We start from the raw sequence: 14231 nt of genomic DNA, 5'->3' as shown, positions 1-14231 counted from the left end.
CATGGGTGTCTTTTTCAGTGAACCTGTATTCCATTAAAAAGTAAGTTACAGATGGAGCATATGCTGGATGCTTAGCTTGGGACCCACCTTGCATGCCTGGAGGGAAGATAACACATTCAAAACTACAAAGGAGCTCAACTTGCCCTGCCTGAAGTGGATCTGCACCCCACAGTAATAATAAACAAAGAGTCCTTATTGGAATACTGGTTTCTAAGATTTGGTGGGTTTGTGATTATGTCCTGAATGCAGAAAGATAATGGTTTTAAAGTGGGTTAAATGGTCAAAAGACCCATGCACTCTAGAGTATGTATTACCTTTTAAAGGCTTTGTAAAAACTGCCCAAAAAACTGCTAAAATAATGCATATAGGCCTACTTTTTGAAATGTATCAGATCTATTAGGAACCCTTAGGGTTAGTTTTTTCTTACTGGTGTTCTGTTGAGTTTCTATCAGCACGCAATCTTCGATCTATAGAAAACAGATGATATAGTAGTCACTCCTGAAAAATAAGTTACCAGTTAGATACTCAGGTATTGCATAAATATTTACACTGTTCACCTTTGCATTAAGGGTCTAAATGATGGGCTTGTTATTCAAATCCGAGATCGAAAAGGTTTCTAGAGGTTTGTTCTCTCATCTCCAGACTATTGCAAAAAAAATGTAAATATCCTGTCCTGGGGTGATGCTGAGAAACCAGTCAATTCATTTGTCACCTCAAGGCTGGACTACTGTAACTCTTTAATATCAGAAAGTCCGCAAACTATAGTTAAAAGCCTTCAGCTGATCCAAAATTCTGCAGCCAGAGTTTTGATGAAAATTAAAAAGAGATAATATATTCTCCTATCTTAGCTTCCATTCATTGGTTTCCTGTTAAATCATGAATAGAAGTTAAAATCCCCCCTCACATACAAAGCTCTAAATAACAAAGCTCCATCTCATTTAAGGGATCTGATAATTTCTTATGTTCCTAACAGAGCAATTCCTTCTCAATCTGCAGTTTTACTAATGGTTCCTAGAATTTCTGAAAGTAAAATAAGAGGAAGATCTTTTAGTTATCTATCTCCTCTCCTGTGGAACCAACTACCAGTTTTAACCCGTAAAGCAGACACGCTGTCTACTTTTAAGGCTAGGCTTAAAATGTTTCTTGTGGATAAAACTTAAAGGTAAAAAGATAGTGATTGCTTAAACACTTGGGCGAGTGCAGAAGTAGCAGAGTACCGGTAAACAGAGTTATGCAGCAGAGGAGAATTCAGTATGAAAATAGGATTATTAAATTGGCTATGCCTTTCTCATACCTCATCGGAAATAGTTAGGCTAACCTGAGGTATTTTCTAAATTTTTGCTGCTATACATTTAAGCTGCTGGAGGACATAGGTACCACTTTTCCTCATTCTTATTTAGTATATCACTTTTCTCCCATTCTCCAGTATTTGTTAGTTCAAACAACTTTGTGTTCTTTCTGTTTTTTCTGTCGTAGTAGCTTCATCTGGTCTTTTTGTTGTTTTTGTGTGACTGTGACTCCATCCTGGATTGAAATATCAACTGTGCTGCCGCATCAACACCTTTGATGCTGGAGTTTTTGCCTGTTTTTCAGTGTAATCCGGTTTCTCTTACTGTGACTAACTGTATGTGCTCTCTTTCATCCTCAGACATGAGAGCCGGCTTGGAGCTCATCTGCCAGGCTGTGTCTTTCCTGGTGCTAGTTTACAGTTACCTTTTGTATCTCTGCTTCTCTCTGTACAACTGCTTCTATCTCCTTGAACCCTTATCCGCAGCCTCGGCAGAAACCGACTGCCTCTGATGACACTAGTTTTGAGTGTTTTTTTTTCAACTTAGCTTTATATATGTAGTGTCTAATTACAGGGTGTACATAATTAAATATTGCTATTACCAAATATATAATGGTATTCCATTTTTTTTTCATTTCAAAAATAAATTCAAAATTTTAGCAAATGTGCCAAACTGTTCCAAAAGGGCACAGTAAAGGTTCGCCAGGATTTTTTTCCAATCTAAACCTCTACAACGTCTCAGTTGCTTGCTGTTTGGGTAAACCTGCTACCTATGTAACTAAGATTTGTAGTTGTACTTTATTATCTACATTTCCTTCGTTACAGAAAAAGTGAGGAATTTTGTTTGCGAACATCATTTGTTTTCTTTTAGGTAACATTTATGTTTTGGCCATTTTAATCTAATTTCCTCAGTCACAGAATATTTTAGTTTCAAATTTTCACATCCACATGACCTTTATGTTGGTAGACAAAAATACTAACAGTTTAGGCAGTATGCAAGTTGAGAAAGCCCTATTGAAGTATGAGTATGCCTTTTTTGGAAAGGCGTCTCCATTATTGAACTTGTACATTGTTTTTTTTGGGTTTGTAACACAATATGTCTGATTTATTTTTTGTATACATGGATTTTGAACTTCAGTCGCCACTGCTTTTGACAATTTTTGGGAAAGAGACTGATAATAACTTTCATGTGTTTGAACTTTAAGTGTTAAAATAATATGTGTCACAAGCCAAACTTCTCCTCAGAACAGCTGGATTGGATACAAAAAATGAACTGTGTTGCAATAAGGACATATTGGGGCTTATTCTCTTTAGAACTCAAATTTCTGAAAAAAATCTGAGAAACATTTATGGACAAAGCTGTCTGAAATGAATCAAACTAACTGTTTTACATTAATCAAACAATTGGTTGTAAAACTAAACAGCAATTGTCTGAAAATGTTGTCATTTTAGAAATACACCAGTGCTTGTATGCTCAAAAAATCTTTTCCAAACAATAATTTTTTTGAATACAAGTTAGAAAAGCAAGTTCAGACGGGGACACATGCTGACATTTAGCTCCAGGCAGTAGGTGCCCTTTGTAAGATTGTCCAGGGATGCTGTAGGAATATCTGAACCTTAAGTCTCATGCTTCCCCAACCATTCATGCCAAGAAAGAAGACAAACCAGAGAATGCACCATATTTCAAGAACCGCAAGCAGCTTTAATCATTTTTAAAGCAAATCTCAGGAGCTCCACTGCCACCATAAAACGAACCACAACAGCAATAATCACTGAAAAATCTAAGTGAGGCACCAAAAACACTGAATACTGTGGCAAATTTTGACTCCAAATTAAATAGTTGAAAGGAAACTGATGACAGCACTAACTAAGCAGCTACAAAATTCTTACATTAAATAAAATACTGGATTGGAAGTTCCAGCAGGAAAAAAAAAAAGTTATATTTTATATATATAAAATATATATATATATATATATAAAATATATATATATATATATATATATATATATATATATATATATATATATATATATATATATATATATATATATATATATATATATATATATTTATATATATACTGTATATATAAAGTTGTATTTTGAAATGCAGTGACATAAAAAGCACACAAAAAGACAGTGAAAGAGATTCTTATTAAAGAAAAATTATAATATAACCTCAAGGTTGGGTACCAATGTTTTGAAAAAGCTGCTTCATATTTTTATTATATAACTTTAAAGTGCGCACTTAGATGACCCTGTATTAGGGCCATCTCCAATGGCCCTTATACAGGGTAAGAAGAAGTACTTTTCAGATAAAAGAAAAAAAAAAGAAACAATGTTTTTGAAAAAAAAAAAAAAAAAAAGGGAAAATCTCGTCATAGGGTTATTAATTTGCAAACCTAAACGTAAAATATTTTCATGATAAAAACAAAAATGTGCAACATTTAAACTTAGATATTTTCTGACATTGCAGCACTATTATGAATCAGATTCTTATAACTTCAAATTTCAAAGGACACTTAAGCAAAAGCTGAGTTGCATCTGACAAAGTGCTATCCAAATATTGCTGCCAGTAAGGAGAGGGGTAGAAGGAAGAAGCAGTATGTTTCCTATCTTTTGATTATGAAGCCTAGATGCTCTCATCCGCCACATAGGAGTTATAAGATCATACACAATGCTTTGTGTGACAGAACATATAGGCCTCACAGAGATTAACAAAGATACATAATTTCTTCAGGTTTGCTTTGCGTAGTACTTGCAAATAAACACTTTTCATATGGTGATCAACCAGAGGTGGTCTATTTGTGCTTGATGTATAATAAGAAACTTTTTAAATATATATTTAAAATTATTTGCGGTGAATGCTCTGAAGCAACTCCTTTATCAGAGCTGCAGAACAAGCAGCCCATATATCTGTGTTCATTGTGATAAAACTTAATTGATAACTCCTCATTCTTTATTAAGTTATCCCTGAATACTGATTCCTGAAAATAAAAAAAATAAAATACAGAGATGGCAAAAACATAAAATCAGATGTTCAAAACAATGTCTTATTTTATCAATATTTGTATATGTATCATTTACAGTTAGTATGTAACTCTGTTACCATTATTTACTCTTTATATTACAATTTATGTTGAATAATACTAGGGAATACAAATAAATGATGAGAAGCTCTACATAATCAATATAAACAAAATATTCATAATATTCTATACCTGTAAATGAGAAACCACAATTAGTTTAGAGCTATAATTTGGCCCTTAATATATATAAATATATATAATTCCAAATGCAAAATTTCAGCTCGATCAAACAACGGAAAGTGGGTCAGGGGCATTACTTATTGAACGCCCCTCGTGTTACGTCTCAGGTGATCAGGTATAGAGAAGTGATGCTTGGAATAAGATTGGATTATTGTGACTCATTATTTAATGTGATTATTCATAGACTCTAACATGAACTTATTGAATTTTAACAATAGCTTTAACCAACATTATCTTGATGATAAAAAAAGACATTAAGAACAGTAGATGTAGAAGGCTTTTGAGAATGGACCTGATGGAGACAGGTTTTAGCATTTAGCATCTAAGAATAACGTCTTTCCCAGCACTGAATGGCGGATACAAACCGGCAAAAAGTCTGAGAGCACGTCAGAACGACATACCCTTTTTCTTTTTTTGACTAATTTACATCTCTGCACTTGGAAAATTATAAGTGTCTCACATATTGAATTCATTTTTTTTTATTTAGTACCCTTATAGGTTCTGGTTTAGTTATATCTTATAAATTACTTTAATAATGTGTAAGAAGAAAATTGTCTTTCTTCAGTCAATATCTAAAATAGCTGGCACAATAAATTATTAAAAAAAAAATGAAGAACTAAAATGTTTACCTCTTCATGTTATGGAAAGATCCTCTTAATCAAAGAGGAAGAAAACTCAGGCTTTTAAGTAAATGGCTGTTTATCAATTTATCTTTTGTCTATCGATTAGAGCAGTCAACTTTAGATTAATTAATTGAATGAAAACTTGCATCCCTTTCAGACAACGTGATTTTAAGGTTTTTCCTAAATGATGCAAGTCTTAATACATGAATAGCATAGTGGGTGACTTTGCTTATTTAAAGGCATAAGAGCTTCCAAAAATGAGCTATACAATGCTTAAGCCTGCTCAAAATTTTAAAAGCATCACCTAAACTCACTATTAGTGAAAAACATTATTTGTAAATAAATAAATAAATCCCCTCCTATAAAAAGGGACTAATGTGGGTGTTTTATATTACTTGGTTGAATGTTTAAGTTGTTATTGGTACTTCTGTTTTAGCTGGACACTCATTAGCTCACTCTCACTATTAAAACACTGCAGGCAAGACAAGCTGCTGTTAATCAGCATAGTTTTTACATCCTGCTGTTGCTGCATTTTGGTTTTCCACATCAAGTTGCAAGGCATTTACTTGCAGGCTGTTTCCAAACCTGACCAGTAGTTTCTAAATATACACAAGGTTCATTTAATTCAATATCCTTAGCTTTTAAATCTCTAAATTGATTTCCTGTCAGAAGAGAATCATTGCATTTTCTGGAATGAGCTCAGCCAATTTCACGTTTAATTTTGAATAAATGCAAGAACATTTCCTTCAATAAGAGGACTTTAATATATGATTTTTATGAAAAATGTAAAGTTTAAAGGCTGAAATAAATGAGACACAGCAACAGAGACAATACACTGCCTACATTATAGGCACAAGTCAGGTAATGATTCTGTCTCTCTGTTTGGTCCTTGTCAGTTTGTTTCTTAACCTTTTAATATGCTTCTTATTAACTTCTTAGGCATAACGTGATCCCATCTATCAAATGATCCAAGTTCCAAATGGCAAAGAAAAACTGAGAATATGGCACTGAATGACCTTTTAAGATGCTGATGTACATTATTGTTCTGCGTTTTAGGTCAACAGATAGTCTTTCATTATAGGTCAGGTAAAATCCCTTGAACAAAGAAAAGTGACAATCAACCCTGATTTTCAATGACTTTGACCAAAAGCTGAGGTGACTGAAATGTTATTAGGTATACTTTCATGGTTTATAGACTGGGGAGATCACAACTATGATTAAGATTATTCTGAATACAAATAAAATCTCTTTCGATTTCTCTCTCATTCATGTGTGTGGGGGGGAGGGGTTTAGTCTATAGTAGTGGTGGGACTTGATTGATATTTGTCGAGTTGATCACAGGTTCTGTAATTAATCAATTGAGATTAATCACATTTAATCGAAAACCTTATAATTCTTATAATCTTTTTTAAAAAACCTTTTTCCTCCTTAATATTGAATAAATAATATAAGAACATATATTTTCTGTTTAATCCATCTATTAAGTTATTAAAGCTTTAGATTTGTTAAAAGTTTATATATTACACCCATAATAACTAACACAATTTCTGTGAGGAACTACTTCTATAGAAGTGTGAACACTAAATATACATTCGTTATACTGTAGCACAATTCCTTCCACCAACTATGGTACAAAAACATATACAGGTGCTTGTCATAAAATTAGAATATCATGAAAAAGTAGATTGATTTCAGTAATTCCATTTAAAAAGTGAAACTTGTATATTATATTCATACATTACATACAAACTCATATATTTCAGATGTTTATTTTGTTTAATTTTGATGATTACAAATGACAACAAATGAAAATCTCAAATTCATCATATCAGAAAATTAGAATATTACTGAAGACCAATAAAAACAAAGGATTTATAGAAATGTTGGCCAACTGAAAAGTATGAACATGAAAAGTATGAGCATGTACAGCACTCAGTATTTAGTTGGGCCTCCTTTGGCCTGTATTACTGCAGCAATGCGGCGTGGCATGGAGTCGATCAGTCTGTGGCACTGCTCAGGTGTTATGATAGCCCAGGTTGCTCTAATAGTGGCTTTTAGCTCTTCTGAATTGTTGGGTCTGGTGTATTGCATCTTCTTCTTCACAATACCCCATAGATTTTCTATGGGGTTAAGGTCAGGAGAGTTTGCTGGCCAATTAAGAACAGGGATACCATGGTCCTTCAACCAGGTACTGGTAGCTTTGGCACTGTGTGCAGGTGCCAAGTCCTGTTGGAAAATGAAATCTGCATCTCCAAAAAGTTGGTCAGCTGCAGGAAGCATGAAGTGCTCTAAAACTTCCTGGTATGTGGCTGCGTTGACCCTGGACCTCAGAAAACACAATGGACCAACACCAGCAGATGACATGGCACCCCAAACCATCACTGACTGTGGAAACTTTACACTGGACTTCAAGCAACGTGGATGAAGTGCCTCTCTTCTTTTCCTCCAGACTCTGGGACCTTGATTTCCAAAGGAAATGCAAAATTTACTTTCATCAGAGAACATGACTTTGGACCACTCACCAGCAGTCCAGTCCTGTTTCTCTTTAGACGCTTCTGACGCTGTCTGTGGTTCAAGAGTGGCTTGACACAAGGAATGCGACAGCAGAAACCCATGTCTTTCATACGTCTGTGTGTGGTGGTTCTTGAAGCACTCACTCCAGCTGCAGTCCACTCTTTGTGAATCTCCCCCACATTTTTGAAGGGGTTTTGTTTCACAATCCTCTCCAGGGTGCGGTTATCTCTCTTGCTTGTACACTTTTTTCGACCACATCTTTTCCTTCCCTTCGCCTCTCTATTAATGTGCTTGGACACTGAGCTCTGTGAACAGCCAGCCTCTTTAGTGATGACCTTTTGTGTCTTGCCCTCCTTGTGCAAGGTGTCGATGGTCGTCTTTTGGACAACTGTCAAGTCAGCAGTCTTCCCCATGATTGTGTAGCCTATAGAACTAGACTGAAAGACCATTTAAAGGCTTTTGCAGGTGGTTTGAGTTAATTAGCTGATTAGAGTGTGGCACCAGGGGCCATCAATTTTGAACCTTTTCACAATATTCTAATTTTCTGATATGATGAATTTGAGATTTTCATTTGTTGTCATTTGTAATCATCAAAATTAAACAAAATAAACATCTGAAATATATGAGTTTGTATGTAATGTATGAATATAATATACAAGTTTCACTTTTTAAATGGAATTACTGAAATCAATCTACTTTTTCATGATATTCTAATTTTATGACCAGCACCTGTATATCATCAAGACATACGATATTGCGTGTAAACATAAGATAATATTTAATTTCTAATACTGACAGAACTATGAAAACATAAAGATTTGCCTTTAGGAGCTTAATTACCATTCGATGTGCAGCATTTAGTACAATTAAGACATTTAGGCCACTGAGGCTACTGTTTATCATTAAGCCAGTAACTCACACAAATAAATCCACAGTAGCTTAGTAGTCCATACAGATATCAGGTATTCTGTAGAGCAAGTATACCTCGCTGTAGAAAACTTGTATTTGTAGTTTCATATTTTTTGTTTTTTTTTTGCGTTTTTCACCATAAATAGTGTATATATTTTTCTTAACTTTGTTTAACTTACTATAGAGAAAAATAACAAGGAAAATAGATGTTAACAGGGATTGAAAGAAGGATACAGATAGATACAGACTAGGACTCATCCCATAAAATGCTTTTAGAATAACCAAGGTTTAACGCAGCATAAGCAATACCTTGGAAAACAATATAATAAATAAATCATCCCCCTATATCTGTTTTTTAGTGGTGCATTTCCACAGGATCACAGAAGTTTGAGATTTTGCTGAAATTTACAGACATCTTCGGGAGATGACATGAATGTGCTGTGTCTATTAACTCGAACCGAACAGTTCATTGCATGATGTGATGCACCGGTTCCATCTAATACTGCTCCTTATCTTCAGCCTATTCATTATGAAGGCCTTCATCTCTTTGTTGTTTTTGCATTTATCCTTTGTCATGTTTTATTTGTTCAAAGATGTTTTGTGTTTTTCAGTAGTGGATAACTGCACATTAAACCATGCTTTGCTGTTTTTTGTTTTTTGCCGGGGTTTTTTTTTTTTTTTTTTTATCTACAACAGTAAAAAAGAAAAAAAAATGTCCTCTAACTATTTAAGAAATGGCACAAACAGCTGAAGCCGAAAACAAGATAAGGTTCAAGCTAGGTGCAGATTATGTCCATAATGTACAGCGGGTTATGTGTTAATCTACGGTAATCACGCTTAAAAAAAAAAATACAAAAGAATATAATGCCAATAAAAAGAAGTAGAATCATTTTCTATTAGCATTGTTAACTTTGTCAGATGTATTAAAAAATTCAACATTCCCATTACCAAGTTATTTATTGAGAAAGACCATGGGCACAGGCACTTTTTGCTGCTAGGCAACAGTCCTACAAACTGTGCCGCTCCCCGAGTTGATCCATTTATTGGAATTACAGCTACAATTGTATTTTGTTCAGTCTTTTTCTTTCAACAGCAGTTTTCTTTCTGCCATTCCAGATCTGTTTGTTCTACTAATTGTTCTCCAATCAATCGATTCTCCCACCTAGGCTGCAGAGAGTTACCAGATATCTCTTGGCTTCTCATTGGTTTAGGTGGGTGACCATGTCTTTGGATGTTTGCACTTAAACTGCAATCTTATTCTTCAGATTATGCAGTTTTTGACTTATACTGAGCTTAAATTATACATGTATAGACTTTTCTGAGGGCAGGTAATTGCAAAGAATTAAATAACTTAGGGAGATGCTAAATAAAACTGATTAGTATTTACACTGTTTTAGAATGTTTGTAACAAAGTAAAAACGATTTCCCCCCCCCCCCTCTCCTCTATTAAGTTTTACTTGTCGTTAACCACACGAAATAAAGTTTGTGGTTGTAATGAGACAAAATTTGAATTTCAATACTTTTGAAAGGTAATTCAAAACTATACACTTCATGTCCCCCTCCTCAGTGAAAACCAAACAAGTATGCCCAGCTTTGCTTCGTGCCTGCCGTGCAATTTAATGTCACCTACATTTAACTGCAACCTGAAAAAGAACCCCCCCCCCAAAAAAATGTTTTTCAACTTACATCATTTCTCCATAGAGCTTCTTTTCCCTTCGTCTACAGATGCTGAAAGTGTTTTAACAACTGGTTTTCATCGAAGCATGCGGTCAGTATGTCGGCATTCTGAGACTAAAAGCTTCACTAATGCAAGCACAGCAGGCTTTGCTCTGGCTGTGCAACACTGATCTAGAAATATACGCTTATCCATACACAACCTCTTTCAATTATTGTCTTTTAAAATGTTTTGTTTTCCTAAACAGACATAAAATAAATATATTTATGAGGCATTAGTTCATCTTCGTGCAGAAAGCTCTTCTGCAGTAATTAAACCTTGACTTCCAGCAAGCTTTGACAGTAAATTCTGTCAGGATTGTATTTATAATGCATCAGTACTTGGAGGGCTAGTAAGAAAAGCCATACTAGCCCTCCATCATCTCTGTTCTTCTTTGGATTGGATCAGTAGACTTTTAGATTAATGCAAAGAAGATTCATACGGGTGAACCTAAAGTGTTTTTCTCTGCGGCTTAGAACAATTTGACAATCTGCAAGGCAGCTCTACAAAATCCTCACCTAAGCAAAGAAAGACAATTCACCAGGGGAATGACTGTGATTTCCAATGAAAATATTTCCAGAGCAGGTAAGCCATAAAATTGCACTTTCCGGTGTTGAAATCTTTGTTCCACAGTTTGCAGGTGGAATTTACATACATTAGGTACAGAAAACAAGTGAGAACCGCAGCCGACGGTGGCATTAAACCCGTTCACTTTCCCCTGCTTTGTCTCTCCTCCCTTCTTTTCCTCTCTCCATCACGCAGACAGCTCCGCTTGTTCGTGGTTGCTCATGTGTGGCAGCAAAGCTGGATGGAAAACATACTGCTCCATCAATCAACTCCCATTCTTTCTCAGCTGCAAACTCAGCTGCGAGACCGTCTGAGGCTGCGAGGCCACACAGAACTGTGCAGACATGCAAAAATGATGAACATTCATGCAAATGCACAGCAGCTACGACTCTATTAAACTGCCTGTACGCCGATGACCTGATCTCTTTCAAATGATTGCACTCCCTCCTCGTGAGAGTCCCTGGGTTGACAGAATCTTAATGTAGAGTGTGTTTGAATGTCTTCTGTGTTCAAAGAAAACCTCCTTTTCCCCAGTGTAATGCTGGAGGATCAAATGGAAATACGGAGCAAGAAGAAGGAGGAAGATGTCGGTTTTTATCAATGTCTGGCTGATGTATTCAGGAATTGCTGTCTTTCAAGTCTTTGTTTCAGCACAGTAAAAAGTAAAGCACACACAGCACTACCATGCTCACACCAGCACAAACTGAGAGAAAGACTCCCTCTTTTTTTTTTCTGGGGTACAGCTTTAGCCCCCGGGCGGCCCATATGTCACCTATTTGTACTCCAGAAAGCATTCAGTTAGAAGTCGGGCATGAGCATGAACAGTGGGACACTTACTCATTTTTCTCCAGAGCAAGGACCAGCTGCTCACCTTCCACCTCCACCAAGAGCCTCAGTGATACAGGGTGACTCTGAAGAGACAAGAAATATGAGAAGTGATGTATTTCACCCAAAGATCCTGGGGTGAAAATCAAATCATTTCCTCAGTAAACATTATATAAACAAAGTTATAACTTTACTTATGTATTATGTCTAAACATCATTCATAATTTCAATAAGAAAAAAAGACTATGCAGTACTTTGCAGAAGTATTAAACCCATTTCTAGCTTTTTCATATTTTGTCATGTTAGTAATGCAATCACGGTTATTTAGAGGGCTAAACTAAAACCAAGCACCTCATAACTTTAAAATGGAAGAAATATGGTGCAAATAATCTTAAATCTGTGACAGGCATTTAAATTGAACCCCTCTAAATGAATACTTTGTAGAACCGTAATATTTTATGATTGCAGCTGCAACTGTCTGCAGCAGCTTAACATATCTACAGAGAGCATTTAAAAAACATTTTTTCATGAGGTAAAGCGGAGTCAAATATGCTGTCAAGTATTACCAAATATTACTATTGTTTTCGCTGTTCTTTGATTTAGGTGAAGGATAATGCAAAACATGACTATGCTTTAAGCCCCACCACCCCACACACAGACTGTAGCTCTGGTCGTATATTTTAGATTTATTGTACTCTAACCAAGTGCTGAAGATTCCTTAAGAGGTCCTCCCAACACCTCCACAGCCTACTGTATAAGATTTCTGTTTCTCTTCCCATACTGCCATGTACGTAGCTCCATCTATCCTCCCATAATCGACGACCGGCTTTTCTGTACCTGCTTAACAAAACATCTCCTCAGTAAGATGCTGACACCTCTATTTTTCATCAGCATTTGGTACCATTCCATTTCTGTCAGGTTTTATCCCTTCTGGGGTCGCAAAGGGTGCTGGTGCCTATCTCCAGCTGTCTACGGGCAAGAGGCAGGATACATCCTGGACAGATCGCCAGTCTATTGCAAGGCACCACAGAGAGAAACAGGACAAACAACCACTCACACACACACACTCACACTTAAGGGGCCTTTAGATAAGCCATTTAATCTAACAGTCATGCTTTTGGACTATGGAAGGAAGCCGGTGTACCCGGAGAGAACCGATACATGCTCAGGGAGAACATGCAAACTCCATGCAGAAAAACCCCAGGCTGGGAATCACACCCGGAACCTTTTCGCTGCAAGGCAGCAGTGCTACACATTGCACCACTGAGTGCTTAGAAAAAAACTCCTGTATCTTTAAAGGAACAAGATAAGGTTTTTGCAGGAGACCAGGGTCATAAAATCTACTCCAGAGCAGCCAAGATAAGGGGGTCCCTTTACATGAGGGTCAGTTACTAAAGCCTATTCTAAATTCTTCTAAGTAAAAATATATACAGTCATGCACAAAATACTAAGTAAGAGAATATAAAGTCATGCTAAAAATGTTTCACAACATACGTGAACAAACTTATTCATGTGCAATTTTAATTATAATTCTTATTTAACGGAAATTATAGCAAACATTTGCATTTTCAAAATTAAAAGATCATCGACATAGTTTGCAAATATTTTTAATGGAATCAAGTTTTTCTTTTCCTATGCTCGGTCTGCCCACACTGGATTCTAATTGGCTTCAGAATCTGGTCACTTTCTGAACAGCACTGAGTTGTCACATGGCGGCAACTCAGTGCATTTAGGCATGTAGACATGGTCAAGACATCTCCTGCAATTCAAACCGAGCAACAGTATGGGGAAGAAAGGTGATTTGAGTGACTTTGAACGTGGCATGATTGTTGGTGCCAGAAGGGCTGGTCTGAGTATTTCAGAAACTGCTGATCTACTGGGATTTTAACGCACAACCATCTCTAGGGTTTACAGAGAATGGTCCGAAAAAGATAAAACATCCAGTGAGCGGCAGTTCTGTGGGCGGAAATGCCTTGTTGATGCCAGAGGTCAGAGGAGAATGGCCAGACTGGTTCGAGCTGATAGAAGGGCAACAGTGACTCAAATAACCACCCGTTACAACCAAGGTGGGCAGAGGAGCATCTCTGAACGCACAGTACGTCGAACTTTGAGGCAGATAGGCTACAGCAGCAGAAGACCACACTGGGTGCCACTCCTTTCAGCTAAGAACAGGAAACTGAGGCTACAATTTGCACAAGCTCATCGAAATTGGACAATAGAAGATTGGAAAAACCAGTGTTGGGAAAGTTCTCTTTCTACGTGAACTAGTTCAAAGTTCAGTTCACACATTTTAAAATGAACTAGTTCAGTTCATAGTTCACAATTCCAAAAAATGAACTAGTTCATAGTTCTTTTTTTTTTTCATATATTGCTCAATTACACCATAGCCTACTGTAGAACCACAGACAGCAATTATTTTATCAGTTGTAACTCTGAAACTGTGCGTCAGATTTCATCTTCATATCCAGTTTTGAATCCTTATCCAACCAGGGTTTACATTAGCATTGAGGGGACAGCATTTC

The 14231-nt window shown here is 36.2% G+C and overlaps 1 protein-coding gene across 1 annotated transcript in view; it reads right to left on the bottom strand.

Annotated features, from left to right (window-relative positions):
* LOC119781928 (disintegrin and metalloproteinase domain-containing protein 12) overlaps positions 1-14231 on the bottom strand; it is a 127106-nt gene that overhangs the window by 87980 nt on the left and 24895 nt on the right. Inside the window, exon 3 of the mRNA XM_038282572.1 lies at positions 11722-11795. Coding sequence (XP_038138500.1) covers positions 11722-11795 — 74 coding nt within the window. The remainder of the gene's footprint in view (positions 1-11721; positions 11796-14231) is intronic.

Source organism: Cyprinodon tularosa, unplaced genomic scaffold (genome assembly GCF_016077235.1).
Source record: "Cyprinodon tularosa strain WSP-4 unplaced genomic scaffold, ASM1607723v1 ctg185, whole genome shotgun sequence".
In the NCBI taxonomy this organism is placed as follows: domain Eukaryota; kingdom Metazoa; phylum Chordata; class Actinopteri; order Cyprinodontiformes; family Cyprinodontidae; genus Cyprinodon; species Cyprinodon tularosa.
This window is presented reverse-complemented; position numbering and strand designations above follow the sequence as displayed.